The following is a 19,182-nucleotide window of genomic DNA, read 5'->3' on the forward strand; positions in this document are numbered from 1 at the left end:
TTTGAAAAACTATTAAACCGAAATCATTCTTCTGCAGAGAATTACGATGTGGGTACCCAATTTTCCTAAAAACTGTGCAAGTTCTGCCAAGTAATCTTTTTCTTCGAATTTTTATCATTATCAATTTAGTAATTTGTGTTGCATCAGCGATTACAAAAATACCATCTGTAAATCAGTTTAGAGCTGTCATTTAATCAACTCTTCACGACGAGGATGAACATATGTCACACGAAGACAGCTCTATTAAAAAAAGAAATTGAAGTCTTGGAAGAATTACTTATTCCATTCTGGTTGTGTGCTGATGAAATCATTTCCAAACTGCCAACCTACCTTGGGTCTGGATGGGGTTGAAGACGGAGAACTTGCTGCTGTAGAGGGCTTCAAAGGAGGGGTTCCTCAAAGCTGAGACGGGCAGGGCCTGAAGGTCAAGGAGCTCTGTAGGGGGGAGGTTCTTCTCGGGCAGGATCAGGTGCCGGAAGGATACCGGGAGCTGTGTCTCAGAGGCTAGGTCGGGGGGGGGGGGAACGGTATACCAGATCATTTATTTGACACTCAATAAGCTGGGAGGGGAGAGTCTTCCCCGGAAGTTTCTTCCAAACATTGCATTTTTTGTAGCATGCCAAGTGTTGTGTAGTTTCCTCCCAGATAACTTGTGGCTATTTTGACGTCATTTTTAATGAAAATCTGACAAACCCGTCTCGTGAAATGTTTTTCTCCAAAACGGGTAGGTCAAAAAGGTTGACTTCTCCTACTGACGAAAGCTGACTGGCACGATGCATGTGAGTTTGATGACCCATCAAAACCAAACCCTACACATTGTTACATTTAAACGTCACAGAATGCAACGGATGTCTTCAATATGCAAACTAAGCTTTCAAAAAATTGGCCGAGTCAAGTTCTGGGCTGGGAGCTCAAAACTACCCTGCCCCTGCTGGAGGTGAAGAACTAATTTCTCTTCTAGGTTTGACTTGTAACTCGAGGAAGTTGTTCCACGAGAGAGCGTTTAAACCATCAATTATAATAATAATAATAATAACACATTTCTTATATAGCGCATCACATAGCACATCTCGATGCGCTTCACAGTAATATTAGGAAATAAAGCAATTAATGAAACAGGTGAGTTTTAAGTAGTGACTTAAATTCGTTTTCATTTTTGACAGTTCTGATATGGTGTGGGAGAGAGTTCCACAGCGATGGTGATGCATACTTAAATGAACGATATCCATAAGTCTTAGTGCGAGTGACAGGTGTACTGAGCAGCAATGTTGAACTAGAACGAAAGAAAGAAAATTATTTCCAAAGTGGTACGGCAACATTTACCAGGATCATGGTAGCATGTCTGCCAACAGAGTTCATGAAGGCTACTGATTCAACAAGCATGCTCTTTCATTGGCTTGTTTCTTTTCCCTCCGATTGTTACGCAGGCTGGCTACGAGAGAACCAGTCCTCAAGTAAATTAAAGGAGGCATGTCAAGCGATAACAAGCGATAAGGTTGAAGCCTGTCCCATGTTGTCCCCAGCCTAAACAAAAATATTACAGGAAATGAGCGAATAAGAACGAAAACGAAGAAAGGAAAGGAGACTTACCGATCCATCTGTCGGAGACAAGACGGATGAAGTATTGCGGAGGGAGGGGTTCAAAGACTGGAACGAAGAACTTGACAATGTGCTCATCCTCTGCAAACTTGCTGTTGAATTGGAAAGTTGAAAATGCATCTTGAATTGTAAAAGTCATTTCTGAAGGTAAAATTCGGTTCATACATGACTGACTGGTAAATGGTGAGGCAGCTGTACCAGCTACTATGGGTTTTGAGTAAACTTCTTTCTTTCTACTTCAAAGAATTAAGTTTGTTTTGTAGATTATTTGAAAACTTCTCAAGATAAACGGAAACACGATTGAGAACAGGCTGTTCATAGTGAAGTGTATGCCAACATTGCGAAAACGAGGAGAACATTTGTCATGACGACTGCGAAAACTTAAAAAGTCACTGCTGTGATGGAAATTTTTAGAGCAGAGCAAGACTGAGCCGTTATTTTCAAGATGCAAATGACAAAACAAATGGACAAGTACCTCTTGAGCAAGAAGTACTCGTGATGCAGGATGATTTCGCTGTCCACGTCTTCCACGAGGATCCAAAATGCCTGCAGAGAAAAGTTGGAGCAAGGAGTTCATTTGTTCCAAGTGGCTAACAGTACAAGCCTATGGGTAGTGACTCATAGCCGCTAACCGGCCGCTTCCATAGACATGTGCATTATTCCTAGCCGTAGCCGTAACTTTTGGACCCGATGGTGTGCTTGAGGCATGAGTGTCGGTAAGCTGAGTACACAGACACCATGCAGAGGTGCATGTGGTCTTTTGGCCGATCATTTCATGTGCCTCCAATTATTACGCAGTCCGGCTACTGACCTGAGCCAGGCTGAGGTAAGCATATGGAGGGTGACTTCACGATTTCTTTGTCCGTTCCTTATCCAATCCGAATAACTGATCTCCAAGACTAGGTAAAAACAAAGCTTATGAGCAAAAGGAGTTGAAAATGAAAAATATGACTCTTTTTCCATGCCTCAGCCCTGGAGAATAATTCAGTCAAGACGTTTTTCTTGATCAGGAGAAAAGAAGATAATGAATATCGAACTCTGATCACTGCGGAATAATCTGAAGTGTTTCTTATAAAGACAGCTGCAAGGCTCTCTAATCAAACCAATCAAACTCGTCAAACTATTAAAACTAAACAAACACTACTACATCCTAACAAGTGCTGTGAACATGCTTGAACAAGGTTTGGCAACAGTTTCTGGCATTACAGAAGTTTATAATCACAATTGGTGGCCACGTTATGTCTAAACTTTTGGAGGAGAAACCAAAAATCAGGGAAATGGAGGGAAGTCTACAGTCCTGCATATAATAAAAGAGAAATAAACAATGCTCCCAGTGGGAGAATTTTCAGATGCTTGATAGCGGCACAACAAAATGCGAGATCTGTATGACTGATCCACTGTTGTTAGCGTCAAGTTTGAGCTGATCTTCACTAAGATGCGAACTAATTTGGCATGGTCAATCGGACTGCCATGCCTGCTTCCATCAAGCATTTTGAAAGTCTCAAATTTAAAGTGCTGAGCTAAAAAACAAGGGTCTTTCTGAAACGTAAATGCCCCTCTCAAAGAGTACAGATTTCTCTTCTTTTCTTTTCTTTTACCTCGGAGTTGCCGTGGATCTTCTCGTCCCACTGGAAGTCGGGCGTGACGGTCAGCTCCACCCGCAGGGTGCTGCGGGTGATGGGCTGGATGTGGGTGGCCAACTCCAGCTTGGGGAACTGGTGGACGTACTTGTGCAGCGTCTTGCCCAGCTTGGGCAGTCGGATCAGCTCGCCGATCTCGTTGGGGCCCAGGTCGTAGAAGCGCTCCCAGGGGAAGCTCTTCTTCTCGATCTTGCGCACCACCTCCTCCGGGATCTTGCGGAACTGCCGCAGGGGGTTCATGGACTGCCACCTGTCCAGGGAGAGAGAAGGGGACGGTGACGTCATCCATTAGATTTCGACACAAAGCTGGCCATGACAGGCCATGTTATGCCAAAAGGTTCCATGCTGGGGGGGGGAGTGATCAAGGGAAAAAGACTGCTCCATGTACTTACATGCGCTTGTCTATCATCTTGGCCAAGGAAAGCGTTTTGTCTGTGAGTTGGGCCCATCCTCGGTGAAGAACAATCTCGAAGATGGCACGAATCAGCCGCCCAGCAGACTGCCAAACAGAACAAAACAGACACCCGTGGGCGCCAACTTTAACATGCGATCTTCTCCTCTTGACATAATGTCGGTACTTTGCTGGCATTCAAGCCTTTTGAGTCCTGTGAGAAATCATTTGAGTCCCTCGAGAAAAGAGACATCAGAGCAAGGAGTCTGAAGTCCAGCATCAGAGGTTTCTCTCATCAGGGTTCAGGATTACGTCCCATGAGAAACTTTCACTCATCACATGCGAGTTAAAGCCGAACCAACAATACTTCTCTAAGCAAGACATTCTTCAATGCGAAACAATACAATATGAAATTGACGACTGACTTCAACTTGCCTCGGGGCTTTTCTTCTAACATAAGATAAAAACTTTGTTGTCCCACCTGGGCAAATTCCTGCGGCGTTTTTGACAGAAAAATACACGACAGTATTACATTTACAGCAAATTTAATAAAATTCAACGGAACCAATAAAAGTGTCATTACTATACAAAAAAACATCAAAATAAATACAGTAAACCACCAAAAACCACCACAACTTTACAAGTTGGCGTTGGACATTCTAATAGCCGAGGGGACAAAAGAATTACTGTATAGCGTTGGGCGCGAATTCTTCGCTGTATGAGCCGGCCTTCTCTGCTATTCTTGACAAAGTCTGGATTTAGAGGGTGGGAATTATCGGATAAAATACTCTTAACCACACTGCACAATTGAGTAGAACAGAGTGCCTCTGTACTCTGTTGGCACATACCAGTGCTTTCTGCCTGTTTGATTCACCCAACTAAATTTGGCAACTGAGAAATTCGGACAGTGCATACGATTTGAAGTTAACCTTTTTTCTTTACCTGCGTGATGTAAACCATGTCTGACACCAGGGCAAACCCATCTAGCTTGAGCTGTGAGATGTACGCTTGAAGCAGCACATTGACCTGTGACGCAGAACGAAATCACAAAGACATCAGCTCTGAGCACAACCCGTACGCAACGGCAAGTAACGTCGCAACGAACCAAGGAGGGCTGACTTTATTCACCTGTCACTTACTTTCCACTTAAAACCTTGATACAGCCATCCCAAAAGAAAGGATACTGATCTCAAAAGTTGTTGAAATTCAGAAAACCAAGACGCTACGATCCTAACACTGTCAGAGAGCTCACCTTGGCACTGGGCTCTTCGATGCTCTCCTTGATGGGTATGGGCACTCTCTCCAACAGCTTGGTCAATTCCAACTTCTCCTCCTGATGTCAAATGACGTTGAAAACAGTCATGTCTTACAAATCTACTATTGCTCTGCTATTTCCAAATTTAACATCATTTCCCGAAATAAATATGACAAACGATATAATTTCTTGAGATGAAAAGACACTTCGGCAAAACCAAACCCATGAAAGTTGTAGTTTTTAACAATGCATCGATCTACACTGAAAGTTTGGACTGTGGGTAAGTGGAAGAAATGAGAACAGACACTGACTGCAAAAGATTTTGAGACATCTCTCGTAAGACGTCAGTGTCACATCCCAATGGAAGCAAGAACTCATTGCTCACAAGAAAACTAAATTCACGGCTCTTTTCCAAAGGAATCTCCAACCATCACAAAAAACTCTGATGTGGAGAGCTTGCTATCTGCAAAGGTCAAGGGTCAACAAACCCCAACCAGATGGAAAGCGGGATCTTGTAGGGTTTTTGGCAGTGCTGTCTTGGAATAGGGTGTTGGTGGATGTCTCTGTCTTACCTCTCTGACTACCATGTTCCTGAACTCGCTGGAGAGGGAGAAGACTCGGAAGAGATCAATCTCGCTCAGCGTGGGCTTGAGTAAGCTGTTGTAGGTGGCGATGGACTCGTTGGTACAGTAGTAGTGGCTGGCGATGCGGCCCAGCTCCGTGACCTGGGTGCGGACAGGAGTGGTCACCGAAACAGTAGGGTCAAGTTCTATTCCCTAACTACATTTGTCAAACCCTGGCAGATATCTGCCTGGCAACCGACGACTGAGACACGTGAGACTTGCATCCCTCGCTCTGCAACATTTGTGCATATGCGAGTTGCCAGCTTTACAAAAAGGGTGGACATTTGGAAATTACAGTTCTTGCTGGGGCTCGATGGACCTTATTCCTGAGTAAAACCATTTCTGGTCTTGTTTCTTGCTTCTCTGCTCTAAACTGTCAACTGGTAAATGGGATGTATCAGACAACTGTATGATTTTTGTGGGTTCCAAGCCTACCTTTTTTTTCCATTCTTGCATACAAAATGAAGGTTTGTTTTATCACAAATTTCAATTCATTCATCACAGTAGACAAATAACTTGTCAGGGAATTTGAATTTATTCCTTAACTGGAAATGATGAAACTAAACAGCAGAGTTCAAGACTGAAATCTGGAAATCTTGGGAAAAGGTGATTTTTGTCAGAGAATGGTTGAGCTGTCAGTCAGCCGACTACAGGTACACCACAGAGAGATACGGTGCACATGTGGTATTTTTGCCGATTAAGTTTTTTTGCTGTTCCTCCAACTTTTATGAAGCCTGGCTACCGATCAAGCCAAGCTACATTTAATAGTCCGCGGAGGGCGAATAAACATGACCCAGCTGGTAAATTTACAAAACAAACCCGAATTCTTAGCTAAATGCATACATTTATGGCATATTTTTTCTCACAAATTAATCTTAAATCAATTTAAACATTCACCAGTTGGCAAAAATTGGAAATGACGGATGCAACCGCAACCCTATACAAGCTCGAAAAGACCGCATTGTTTCGACTGATATTCAGTCAGGATTTTGTCAATTTGGTCACTGAAGCTACCAAGTCCAGTTTTTAGTTTTTACAGTGATTTTTTTTAAAACACGAGAGTTCCTTTAGAAGTGAGGAAGTCATGACTGCATATGAACGATTAATACCGAGAGGAGACCGCTCACCTGGAAGTGGCCCGATTTCCGGTCGTACTTGGCCAGGTTGTTCTTGTCCAGTAGACAGCCGGCGGCGTGCACCAGGTTGATGCGGTGGCTCTCCAGGTAAGGGTCCGTGTCCTTGGCGTCCGCTGGTATCCCGTAGAGGGTGGGGTTGCGCATCATGCGGATGTACAGGTAGGTGTAGCCCAGCCAGGTGACGGCGTCCTTCATGGTCTGGATGTTGCCCAGCACCACCTCGGCGTTGAGGTTGTCCGACAGCTTGCAGACAAACTGGCTCTCCACCGGCAGCTGTTTCAAGTAGAAACAAAGAGCACCATTTTCTCGGCTGCCTTTTTGTCATTCTAGGAGAAGGCTAAGAGAGCAGATAGTTCGGACTGTTAGAGGTACACACTCTGGAGAGGAAAGAAGCGACCCCTGTCTGACGGAGGTATACACTCTGGAGAGGGAAGAAGCGACCCCCGTCTGACGGAGGTATACACTCTGGAGAGGAAAGAAGTGACCCCTGTCTGACAGAGGTATACACTCTGGAGAGGAAAGAAGCGACCCCTGTCTGACAGAGGTATACACTCTGGAGAGGAAAGAAGCGACCCCTGTCTGACAGAGATATACACTCAGGAGAGGAAAGAAGTGACCCCCGTCTGACAGAGGTATACACTCTGGAGAGGAAAGAAGCGACCCCTGTCTGACGGAGGTATACACTCTGGAGAGGAAAGAAGTGACCCCTGTCTGACAGAGATATACACTCTGGAGAGGAAAGAAGTGACCCCCGTCTGACAGAGGTATACACTCTGGAGAGGAAAGAAGCGACCCCTGTCTGACAGAGATATACACTCTAGAGAGGAAAGAAGTGACCCCCGTCTGACAGAGGTATACACTCTGGAGAGGAAAGAAGCGACCCCTGTCTGACAGAGATATACACTCTGGAGAGGAAAGAAGTGACCCCCGTCTGACAGAGATATACACTCAGGAGAGGAAAGAAGCGACCCCTGTCTGACAGAGGTATTCACTCAGGAGAGGAAAGAAGCGACCCCTGTCTGACAGAGATATACACTCAGGAGAGGAAAGAAGTGACCCCCGTCTGACAGAGGTATACACTCTGGAGAGGAAAGAAGCGACCCCTGTCTGACGGAGGTATTCACTCAGGAGAGGAAAGAAGCGACCCCTGTCTGACAGAGGTATACACTCTGGAGAGGAAAGAAGTGACCCCTGTCTGACAGAGATATACACTCAGGAGAGGGAAGAAGTGACCCCTGTCTGACAGAGGTATACACTCAGGAGAGGGAAGAAGTGACCCCTGTCTGACAGAGGTATTCACTCAGGAGAGGGAAGAAGTGACCCCCGTCTGACGGAGATATACACTCTGGAGAGGAAAGAAGTGACCCTTACCTGTTGGTTCTGCAGTGACAGGTAGTACTGTAGCTCACTGTGGCTTGTTATCAGGATTCCTTCTCCCTTGGTGTCGTACTGAGGGCGTCCTGCACGCCCCAGCATCTGCAGGACGTCCAGCGGGCCTAGCTCCACCCACCGTCCTTTCTCCGGATTGTAGATCTGTGAAAGAATGCAGCCGCTCGTCATGTTAAGGTACGACAAAGCCAATTTCTGACAAACGAGAAACCTGAGTAAACCACAACTGCATCTGGACTGAGTTCGTACGGTACAGTGTGACACAGGCAACGGCGAGTTAAACTGGAAACGAGTGTCTCACCTGCGTGCCTTTGATGATGACCGTGTGGGCGGGCAGGTTGACACCCCAGGCCAAGGTTGCCGTCGAGCAGAGCACCTGGATGTGCCGGTCGGCAAAAAGGTCCTCCACAAGAGCACGGTCCACCCGGTTCATGCCGGCGTGGTGGATGGCAAAGCCATACGGCAGCAAGTCCTTCAGCTCCAGGTTCTGAGGGTCCAAGGCAGAAAGACTTCCGTCACTGCGGCAAAACATGACGGTTAAATATCGCTCTTGAAACTCCCAATTCCTTTGAAGTTAAACCACAGGCTTCACTGTGCTCTGTACTTCATTTTTCACGGTGCTATGCTGTACTTTGTTTTAATGACCGACAAATCCGGCGCTGCTGATTGTATTTTTGGATTACCTCTGCCTGCTCTGCTTCTGTGCGCAGGACTTCGGTGGAGGCCGACCCCTCTCGAAGGAACTGGCCCAGGGTGTCATGCTCCAAACACATGTCCCTGATGGCACGGGCCGTCTTGCCGGTCTCCTTACGAGAATGAACAAACACCAGCACCTAAAACCAAAAAGAACCATAAACCAATGAGCTCCGACTCAATCCAGCGTCGATAGGCGGCCCGTTATCTCAACTGATACTCGGACTGCCCTTGGTAATAATGGATTTTCATTACATGACCGACGGGGTATTAAGATGTCACATCAAGTCCTTAAAACATCTTTCCTTTCAAAGATTTGGTTTCAGCATGTTGAATAAGCCCATCCAACCAAATATCTGAAGTCTGTCAATCGGGACCAGTGGTTATAAGATGAAAATGTTGAGAGTTTGATCGACTTGTACTGAGATTTGTGTTCTGGATTTGTTGCTGGTTTCTCCTTGAGTATTCTGTCACAAAGCTTGTCTTCTCAGACACAGCCAAGGAGGTGGTCCTCATCGACACCGCCTGGTGTCATATGGTAGGGTTTAAAGATGCATCATCACAGTTGACAGCATTCGTGACAAGGTTATCCCCGAAAGCCTGAACTCTTAAATACCACAGATATTCATGACTACGACAGTCGTATACTTTTAGGACCAATTTCATCGAAGAACAGAATTGTTGCCGACAGATGAGGGATAATCCTCACTTCACACCAAAAAATTTGCAAATATTCACCAGTACTATTTATAATGTGAGAAATCATTAAAATATGTTAAGTCCATCCTCAAGTAGTCAAATCAAGTATTGTTCTACTAAAATGTTCACCCTTTTCTCAAAACACTCAGTGTTTACCCATAACTGACAAGCACAATCGTGGATGCGGTTTGACCACAACTTTGGTGTGTAGCTAAGCCTCAGTAATGACAGGTGATTTATACGGCAACGGCATAAGACACGCAGCAATTTGAGTCAGGAGAATGTTCCTTCAGAACGGCAGATTCAGGATGCAATCGTGCCAAAGGGGATAGGTTTAACCAACTGCGAATCCCGCGACGAGACCTCGCCACTTTGAAGATTGGGTGTTACCTGGTTCTTGCCGGCGTGCTCCATCACCTTCTCGTAGACAATCTCGTTCATCAGCTGGAAGCGTTTGATGGCCTTCTTCTCGGTGATGCCAATGTACTGCTGCTCGAGGGGCACAGGCCGGAAGCTGTTGTCAAAGAAGAAGAGTCCCCGGTCGGTGTTGACGCGCAGGAAGGTGGCCACGTCTTGGTAGTTGGGCAGCGTCGCCGACAGGCCGACCAGTCGTACGTCCTCTTGGGATGTCTCTATGTTGCGGATCGTCCTGAGGAGAAGAGAATTGGCTAGTGTGACCATGCTGGGCCAAACAAAATTGTCCCCAATTTGTAAGCACTGCAAATGCTGAACACCGTTTCCAAGACGCACAGGGGAAAGTTCGTCTGAACTTCATTGGTTCAAGCAACTGGAAATCACATTTCACTCAGGTGAGATAAAAATTGAACAAAACCTGACGAACCTTGTTCGTGACATGAATACAGAAATTTCCTTGTGAGAGTATTCATTTGTGTTTTCATTGGACGTTGTCTACTATTCACCTTGCAATGACTGCCTCGAGAACGGGTCCTCTGTCGTCGTGGAGCAAGTGGATCTCATCCTACAAGCAAGACAAAACGACAACTGGTCACTGTCTGATGGTTGTGCAAATTACACCTCAGAGGCAATACCTTACTGACATGCCTTAATGGCTTTTTCATCTCTTTGTTAGTTATACTGTCGTAGGATGGCAGTGGGTCGGGTTCAAACCCCTACATATAAGGCTGGTCACCATCAAGTGCTCTCCCCTTTGTTTACACATCCACTGCATATGGAGCTCACGCAGCGACGTCAACAAAGGCGGGGTGCGGGCAGCTGGTGAATGCATGGTGAACTGATGTAGCATTGTCACCAAAACGGAAGGGGGTGATATATGCAGCAAGACATACCCACGCAAAAATGTCACAGTTTACACTCATGCAGTACGTAATTTAAATACTAAGATTACAAGGGGTCTCAGAGATGGTGAGACACTGGCAGAAAGAAGGGGTGGGGGCAGGGGGCTGGAGGTCGGGCTTCCATCCGCTTACAATGATTATCAGCCGCACGAGCTGAGTGTACGTCTTCTCTCCGCCTTTGCGCGTGATGATGTCCCACTTCTCCGGCGTGCAGACGATGATCTGGGTGGCGTGGATTTGGTCCTTGGTCAGCTGGTGGTCGCCGGTCAACTCCGAGACGGTGATGCCGTAGGAGTCCAAGCGCTGAGCACACAAAAACCACAAAGCGGAAACCCCACCAAGTTATTGTTATTTGCTACATGAAGGTGTGTTACAACACAAGCGCTCTTCTCGGCGTTTTTGAGCCATGTGCACTTATGAAAAGTCACATCAATCCAATAGTCCAATAAGCATTTCACGTACACGTACAACCTTTAATTAAGTGCGATACAACCCAAGTAATAGCTTCTAAAAAAATTCTAATATACACATTAAAAAATTGACATCTTCTAAAACCGGTGGACAGATAAAAATAGCCATAAGGGGAAGTATGCAATAACGCTGTGGGCGAATTGACCGGCTGTGGCTTCTCCAATAACACGTCACTGACCTTCTTGAAGTTGCCAACCATCTCTTGCACCAGCGAGCGCATGGGAGCGATGTAGATGATCTTGAAGGCGTCCGTGTTGATGGTCCCGTCCAGGTTGATGTTCTTGCCGATCTCCCTCAGGATAGTGAGGAGGGCGACGTTGGTCTTGCCGGCTCCCTGTGGAAAAAAGTCGAGGGAAGTCAAGCGTATCTGTGTTTCGGTTACTGTCTGACGCCTGCCATCTTGTTTAAGGGAGTATCTCAAAAGTTCTAGTTGGTAACGCCAGTCGTTCCAAATGACAACAAAAGGGTGTTCCTGGATGGAAACAATGGAAAATGCCTTTGCATGCCTTACTTAGGAGCCCATTCCTCATAGGAACTCACAGAATTCCTCAAAGGAGTATTCCAGTAAGTAAAAAAAAACACAGGATTGTTCCAACTTTTGAAATGGTCCCTAAATGGCATGTGCTGTAATTTCCTACTTACGGTCGGGGCACACAGCAGCAAGTTCTCATCGCTCTCCAAAGCCGATTTGTAGAGTCTGCTCTGGATGCGATTCAAGCTCTTGAATCCTTCGAAGGCAGGCTGTGCGTACTTCGGAAGTCTGTCGATCGGAACCAGTGCCTTTTTAGGGAGAGAAAACCGGCAGTTTTTTCATCAACAACTGCACAAAGCTTCATGTCCTGGACTCATTTTTCCGAGATGGATTAAATAATGACACAATCCACCCACCTCCGTGTCGTCGAAGGGCTTCGGTTTGAGAGCGGGAACGTGGACCTCTTCATAGCCCTTACGCTGCCTTCTGAAGGAACCGTCGGGCAGCTGGCATCTCTTGTTGGCCATCAGGTGACCTCCTTGGGCAAAGATGAGGTCATCAATCTCCAACATCTCTGTAGCCTGCATTACCTATGCAAACCACAGAAAGACAAAAGGCCAAATCAATGACCAAGGAATTGTGCACAAAAACTCTTGACATCAAAATGTTGCTGTACATCAAAGTGGTCAAAACAGGTCCATTCATTAATATTTTCCTCCAATGCTGTGCCAAGAGGAGTGAACTGGATTCACTTGTAAGCGTGGGTAGTTTGCATTATGTCAAGAAATCTGAACAGTCCAACACATCTGAGGAAAGTTGCCAATCACTGAACACCATCTGGAGTCTACTGTGGAAGACACGTCAACACAGTTGCAAATTTCATGACATTCCAAAGCCGAACAACCCCCTAAAAAGACTTTCTACTGATGCGTTCAGGAGAGCTAATTTTCTTAAAAGAGACATGACCAACACAGAGCAAAAGTGCACATGTACATTCAACAAATCAATTCTCCTGTCTGATTCACCGTAATCCACCTTTTAAACTCTTGATATCCCCCTTCGAGAAAAACCACACTGCGCCAGGTTGATGTTTCAACTTACGTTCTCTGGTTCGTCCGTTTCCATGGCGTCCAGGTCTGCATCCACCTTGGACTGCCTGGCGGCGGCCCGCCTCGCCCGCTCCTCTTTGATGATGTCTTCCTTGTCCGTCTCGGTCAAGGCGTGGAGAATGGGAGCCAGGGAGGGGTCAAAGCGCATCTTGTCCTCGATCCGTTGGCGCTCGGCAGAGTCCTGGGCGCGGTTGAGCAGTGTGCAGTAGAGAACTGGGGGGCAAAATGGTTAACATTCTACATTTGACACGGGTGGGGAATAATCAACAGACCTCAATCCTGCTGTTCATCTCGTTTGGGTAGAAGATCTGTAAGCATATTTCAAATAGCAATTTTAATCATCCAAGACAGCAGTCTTTGTGTTTTTGGGTGGGGCAGAAGATTTCATCACCGATACTCTATATCTCAGAAAACCTCCTGGTTATTCATGGATAGCGGCCATGTTTTGCTGACTGTTAACTTGGAAAAGGGCCTCTCTGTGGCAACCTCCTGATGGCCCACTCTATTGTGAATCATCAGTCAAGTATTGAAATTCAGGAAGCAAAAGAAATTCATACATAAAAAAACAAGAGGTAGCAGAGAAGTCATTGCATCGAAGAAAAATAACTTCCATTGGAGAGACATTTAATACGCTCTCACAGGCATGTAAGTGACCGACACTGGCGGAAACATAAGACCCAATATCGACATCAAAACAGACAGACCATTTGGGAGAAGGCTTACTCATTTTACGATGTTGTCTCAGGATCTTGATGAAGTCAAACTGGTTGGTACCCAGAAGCATGACCAGCTGGTTCTCCACCTGACCGTCATCGGCGGCCGTCTACCACAAGAACAGCAAAGTCAGCAAAAGTGTGTCACAAATATCGCCCGTCACGACAGCTGTCGCACAAGAGCAAGCCAAGCACAGCATGCCCTCTGACCAATGGCCACTGGTTTATCTCATCAGTGGTGAGAAGGTCAGAAGGGGATGCGTCCCCGAGGCAACGTTGAAGAGAGGCGTTGCCAGGTTGGGTCCTTAAAACTAATTCGCAAAGTGTTCCCCAAAATAAAAGAAATCACAGGGCCTGAGGTTTTGATCCAAGCTCTGGCAAGAGATGGAAAAGCTGTGAATTTTTGTAATGCTGTTAGAGGATGGCAGTGGGGTACCTTGCAAACCCCAGCACCGAAGGCTTGTCAGCATTCCTTGATCTACCTTCGTTCATACATCCACTGTGTACTGATCAATACAGAGATGCCAAGATAGAAGGAGCGATAACAGACGGTGAGACGGGGACTGCTCATACATCCACTGATACGAGGATGCACGGGCAGAGGGGAGCTAATACGACCCACAAGACGTGGGAAGACAGAGAGGGCGAGGGCTGCTTGCAGACGGTGTTTGCACCAGTACAACAATGATACGCCACGGCTAACACGGTGACACGGAGACCAACGTGGTGAGGCACGGGGACGTACATAAGGTGACAGACGATTAAAAACTACAAGTCCACAGCTTCGACCAATTCGTTGACTCCTCACCTTGAGAATATCGAGCACCTCCGAGGAGCGCGCCTGCGACACGTTCGGATCGTCGTAGAACTTGCTCAGCTGTCTCTGAAGCCAGAAAGCGTCGATGTCGCGCGGATGCAAGTCCTTCTTGGCCATGCCCATAGCAGCTTCACTGCCTCCAAGCTGGCAAATCAAGGTAACAACAAAAACAAAAAAACAATTTTTGGTCAAGTAACCACCTGAGCCCATTGAGCTTAACTCAGACAATCTATCAACCATTCACTATCAATCACTTGTAACAGGAGCGTTGTTAAGGCAACCTTGCTTTAACCCTCCTATGCTGAAGTCACTCTTTGGGTCACTCGGTAAACACCTCAAGGAAGCACAGCTGTGTCATGTTGTGCACTGCACCAACAGTCCCTCACAGGAATATCAGATTGCACTTTTGTGCTGCCCAACAACTGTGCTTCACTGTTTCATGTGCATCATTGTGCAGTAAACCAAATGCAGTGAAGAGGACTGCACAAAAGACCCTGGGTCAGTTTGTGCTGGCAACCAACTGCGTACACACTGAACCTGTGCATGTTTGAGTTCCATGTAGAAAACACATGCACGAGAATGACTGTGGGCACTCGTGCACATTTGTGCTGTAAATTCAAAGGAGGCTTAAGGAGATCAATTCGAGGTCCCAAGTCCTTCGTCTTCTTTGTTTCTGATACTGATCATGCAAAGTCCCTCATATAACAAAGTAATTTAGCAAGTCCCAATGACCCTGTTGTAAAGGTGTTTGACCGTATACAATCTGCAAAGCAAAAGAGCTGAAACTCTGTGGGGAGTTAAAATTGAATTCATGGAGTTCAAATGATTACCAGTGTGGCCAATGGTACTTACACTGGTACTCAGCGTGGCATCGTAGCCGGTGTCCATGCCACCTTCGTCGTCGTCATCCTCTGACTCCTCACCTTTGACCTCTCCACAGTCATCCGGGTCATCCTGCAACAAAACACACCTTGTTACTTTAACTAACTTCAATTTTGATTCGTGGAAGTTTCTCCGTCTACATCATTAAGCTTTGCTCTCACGATCTTGCGCCCATGGGAAAAATATCTCAATCATTTTCAGACATTGATAGTTCAGTTCCCATCTATTAAAAGGATATTAATGAATGTGAAACTTACGTCATCGTCTGAGGCTTCAAACTGCACGTTGACTCCAAATGTTTCGTCTATCTCCTCCTCTGAAAACATAAATTCAAACTAAGTTTGCATTCTAGGTGGTCCAGTTTTTGCAGTGCATTTTTAAAGCATTATTGTCCAGTGGTAACTAATTGAAGAGAATCAAATTCTGAACTAGTACGTCAGATTTGAAGTATGATTTGGAAAAAATTATGGAAAGAAATCCACTTTGTGGCCACGAGGTTACTGAAATGTGACTTTCTTTAATACTGAGCTAACACACTGCTGTGTCAACGACATCAAGTCAACTTGACAATCACAACTGAAGCTGCCAAGTTGTATGCAACCCACCAATGGCTTTCTTTTCCTTCTCCGATCCGTAGTCGGTGATCTTCTTCCCCAAGTTGACCAGGAGTGCAAACCGTTCTTCGGCCAGTAGGCCCAAGAGAAGTTCCAGCTCCTTCTTCTTGTCTTTACTCTTGCTGTGCTCGTTCTTCAACGTTGCCAGGACTTCGTCGGCCGCACCACACAGAATATCTCGCGGCTGAGTTGGGGGGGAGGGAGGGAAGAGAAAAACAAAGAGATTTGGAATGAAACCCCGCTGTCAGAAATTTGCTGATGACTTTTTAAAAAATTACTTGCCATTTGGCAAATCTTGCTTTAAAGTGAAAATGAATCGCCAAAAGAAAAGAAATTTGGGCTGGCAGAATAAACACTTAACATCACAATTTTGCTCATGAATATGGAAATGCTCATTAACATGAACATCAAAAAGATACCACAATGCCTTTTAAAATATCATAACAAATATGGAAACAAGAATAAATGTGACACAAAGGGGACTTTTTTTTTAAAGTTTGTAGGAAAGAAAGCCACAGACCCCTTAAGCAGTTACGCACAATTGGTCTTCATTTCAAAAATCCATTTCTGAAACCCATTTCTGCCTGAGAATATCCCTACCTGGTCGCCGATAGCTGCTTGTATGAAGCTTAGCAGGGCCTCATAGGTGTTCCTGGTCTCCTGGGTCTTAGGCCTGTAGTAGATGCCCACCATGTCTTCAATGCCTTGGGACAGCAGTGTCTGACCTTTGAACTTGTTCATGTCGTAGCGAGCGTCGTCTCTCTTCTGACGCCTGAAACAAACATGCATTCCTAGTTTTCATCTACGGCCCAGTAAACAAAATCGTGGCTCTTTGTTAAAAGATCACTTCATTATCATCAAATCTAGTCTATGATGGCAACAAACCACCGGATTTTACAAAATTTATGCCCGCTGCTAGAAGCAGCATATCTTGGAAATGTCCCACACAGGTTTTTCTGCTGTATTACGACAATTCCTAACCAAGGTCAGATGATGAAAAAAAGGAAGATAAAGTTCAATATTGGCTTTTTCGTAAGAGTAAAACCCACTCAAGAATAATTCAATTTGCTACGCCTGGATGGACCTACAACACCAGGCAAATGATGTCAAGGCAACAATATGACTCTTAGCAACTCGGATGAGATTCTTAAAAACTCGGAACCTGGACCTGAATTTACGACTTTGACTGATGATTATCAAGTGAACGTACTTGATCTTTCTTTCTTCCTGCATTGGCGGCTTGGTACGCTGGGCTCTGTCACCCATCTTGCTTCCTTCAAGCTTGCCCACCAGGGACATAACCTCTCCAGTGGCTTCATCTCGGCCTCGTCGCTCGATCAGTGAGCGATCAACTTGCAGCACAAGATTGGAGTTCTATATACAAATCAGGGGCAGTTGGTAAAAGTCAGAAGTAACCAGAGGTAGTCAGAGGTAGCCGGAGGAAGTCAAAGGTAGTCGGAGGCAGCATTTAACATTTAAAAAAGCACATAAAATGTCTACTCACTCACCCTGCTGGTACAAAGGACCACTTTCTCATCGGGCTTGTCCTTTTTGCGGCTCATAAACTTCCCCAAATGATTTTACCGCGTGCCAAAATTAATCCCCTCATACATGTGTACACGTACGTGCATTGTACCATCTCTACAGAGGTGGTGAGTGAGAAGGCAAGTGCTTTACTAAATGTTAACCCCTTCATGCCGGGATTCTTTTGACCGCGACTGCTGAGCTGCGGTATGCCCAGTATACAAAGCCCTGTCCAGCAGCAGGCCCACATTGAAACTGCAGGTGCATGATGAGTAGAATGTATGTGTGGTATGCACTAATCGTCATACAGAGCTGCAGCAGTAGCCGTCTCCTAGGGTAAAGGGGTTAAATGCTACCTCCGGCTACCTTTGACTTTAACCAACTTCCAACTGGATACACAAACATCTGCGCTGCTTACCCCAAGCGAAAAATTCTGCGCTTACGCCGAACATATTTCACAGGTTAGCAAGGAATTTTGGCTTGCGCGCACGTGTACATCCAGTAACTATTAAGGATTCTGTGCTTAAAGGGTTAGCGCAGAATTTTTCTGCTTGCGCGGTTAGCGCAGAATGAAAATTGTGAGCGCAGAATTCTGTGGTAAGCAGCACCATAAAAGTGGGCCCTGAATACAAGGGTTGTAGGTCAACTCGACTCCTGACCAATTCGACCATTGAACCAACTCGTCCGTTGACCAACTCGACTTCAAAGTCGAGTCAACTCGATCATTTACCAACTCGACCGTTTGCCAACTCGATCCCATGATTGATGCATGTAACTAAGCTAACGTTACTGGTTGAGCTTGAGGCAACAACTCGACATGAGGTGCGTGTGTGGCATTTTCGGAAAAATGCATTCCTTCTATGCCCTGTCCCTGTTGCACCGTTTGCAAGGTCGAATTGGTCGAGAGTCGAGTTGGTCAAGAGTTGAGTTGGCCTTTACGATTTAAGGAACAACGGCCGAGTTGGTCGAGAGTCCAGTTGACTCGAGTTGAGTTGGCAACAAATGGTCGAGTTGACCTGACACCAATACAAGTCTAACTTATCAATCCCTCTCCTTAAAGCTTAATTTAACTTCAATTGTTTTCAATTTACCAATTTCCTAAGATCTGCCCATACAAAGACTGCACACTACCGAAAGAAATCACAAACCTTAAGCAAACAACAGTGGGCACATGTGGTAGAAAAACAAGATGAAAAGCGCCCTCATCGACACGCGACATAGAAAATGCCACAATTGTGGTTGAACTCCTAATGTTCCCAGCTTAATCATGACATGTCATGATCTTTCCTGGCATCCAAGTACACACACTGATGGAGGAAACACAGTGCTTGCTAAAGTCAACTTTATTTGTAAAAACATTCACATCTTTAGGAGAAATACCTACCGCTTTGTACTCGTACTGCAACGAGCGAGCAGTGGCGTCAGCCATTTTGTTCGCTGCTTCTGCATATGAACGTGAAAACGCGTGGTCTACGTTTCGCACTTACACAATGCATATGCAGAGCAGGAACACGCACATTTGCATGCACGTACGTGCACGTGCGTGATGTGCGTGTACACGTACGGGTGAACATACACATTGTCTGTGCGTCCGTCGTACACAGAAGTTCTTAAGGCTATCATTTTGCTTTAATTTATTAAATATGAACTGCGTGGATTCAGAAATAAAATAAAAGTTTCATCTTGATTTTGAAGAAACTGTCCAGGCCAGGATTGCAGATTAGTGGTCTTTTACTGACGGCTGGAGACGTCGCTATTAGCTAGCTCCGCAAGGCCCTGCTAAGTGCTAATTGATGCAGGCTGGTCCAGCTACAATGCATCATGTATATGCATATATGC

At 45.7% G+C, this 19,182-nt stretch overlaps 1 protein-coding gene and 1 non-coding gene across 2 annotated transcripts in view; both read right to left on the reverse strand.

Annotated features, from left to right (window-relative positions):
• Nucleotides 1–18,821, reverse strand: part of snrnp200 (small nuclear ribonucleoprotein U5 subunit 200) — a 29,776-nt gene extending 10,955 nt beyond the window's left edge. The window contains exons 1-27 of the mRNA XM_022230845.2: nucleotides 18,728–18,821; nucleotides 17,030–17,193; nucleotides 16,420–16,591; nucleotides 15,811–16,003; nucleotides 15,463–15,521; nucleotides 15,176–15,277; nucleotides 14,315–14,467; nucleotides 13,517–13,616; nucleotides 12,786–13,006; nucleotides 12,101–12,274; nucleotides 11,855–11,992; nucleotides 11,391–11,546; nucleotides 10,874–11,044; nucleotides 10,346–10,404; nucleotides 9,816–10,074; nucleotides 8,717–8,866; nucleotides 8,335–8,520; nucleotides 8,016–8,177; nucleotides 6,636–6,917; nucleotides 5,458–5,610; nucleotides 4,883–4,963; nucleotides 4,573–4,656; nucleotides 3,632–3,738; nucleotides 3,198–3,489; nucleotides 2,075–2,145; nucleotides 1,591–1,691; nucleotides 331–504 (exon numbers count right to left, since the gene is read on the reverse strand). Of these exons, the coding sequence (XP_022086537.1) occupies nucleotides 331–504; nucleotides 1,591–1,691; nucleotides 2,075–2,145; nucleotides 3,198–3,489; nucleotides 3,632–3,738; nucleotides 4,573–4,656; nucleotides 4,883–4,963; nucleotides 5,458–5,610; nucleotides 6,636–6,917; nucleotides 8,016–8,177; nucleotides 8,335–8,520; nucleotides 8,717–8,866; nucleotides 9,816–10,074; nucleotides 10,346–10,404; nucleotides 10,874–11,044; nucleotides 11,391–11,546; nucleotides 11,855–11,992; nucleotides 12,101–12,274; nucleotides 12,786–13,006; nucleotides 13,517–13,616; nucleotides 14,315–14,467; nucleotides 15,176–15,277; nucleotides 15,463–15,521; nucleotides 15,811–16,003; nucleotides 16,420–16,591; nucleotides 17,030–17,193; nucleotides 18,728–18,772 (4,009 nt within the window). The 5' untranslated portion in view covers nucleotides 18,773–18,821. The remainder of the gene's footprint in view (nucleotides 1–330; nucleotides 505–1,590; nucleotides 1,692–2,074; nucleotides 2,146–3,197; nucleotides 3,490–3,631; nucleotides 3,739–4,572; nucleotides 4,657–4,882; nucleotides 4,964–5,457; nucleotides 5,611–6,635; nucleotides 6,918–8,015; nucleotides 8,178–8,334; nucleotides 8,521–8,716; nucleotides 8,867–9,815; nucleotides 10,075–10,345; nucleotides 10,405–10,873; nucleotides 11,045–11,390; nucleotides 11,547–11,854; nucleotides 11,993–12,100; nucleotides 12,275–12,785; nucleotides 13,007–13,516; nucleotides 13,617–14,314; nucleotides 14,468–15,175; nucleotides 15,278–15,462; nucleotides 15,522–15,810; nucleotides 16,004–16,419; nucleotides 16,592–17,029; nucleotides 17,194–18,727) is intronic.
• Nucleotides 13,908–14,043, reverse strand: LOC147796911 (small nucleolar RNA SNORA57). The gene has a single exon (XR_015427572.1). It is a non-coding gene; the product is annotated as a small nucleolar RNA SNORA57 (small nucleolar RNA).
• Nucleotides 18,822–19,182: the final 361 nt, after the last annotated feature.

Source organism: Acanthaster planci, linkage group LG13 (assembly GCF_054643075.1).
Source record: "Acanthaster planci isolate LZ-2023a linkage group LG13, COTS_SCS, whole genome shotgun sequence".
Lineage (NCBI taxonomy): Eukaryota > Metazoa > Echinodermata > Asteroidea > Valvatida > Acanthasteridae > Acanthaster > Acanthaster planci.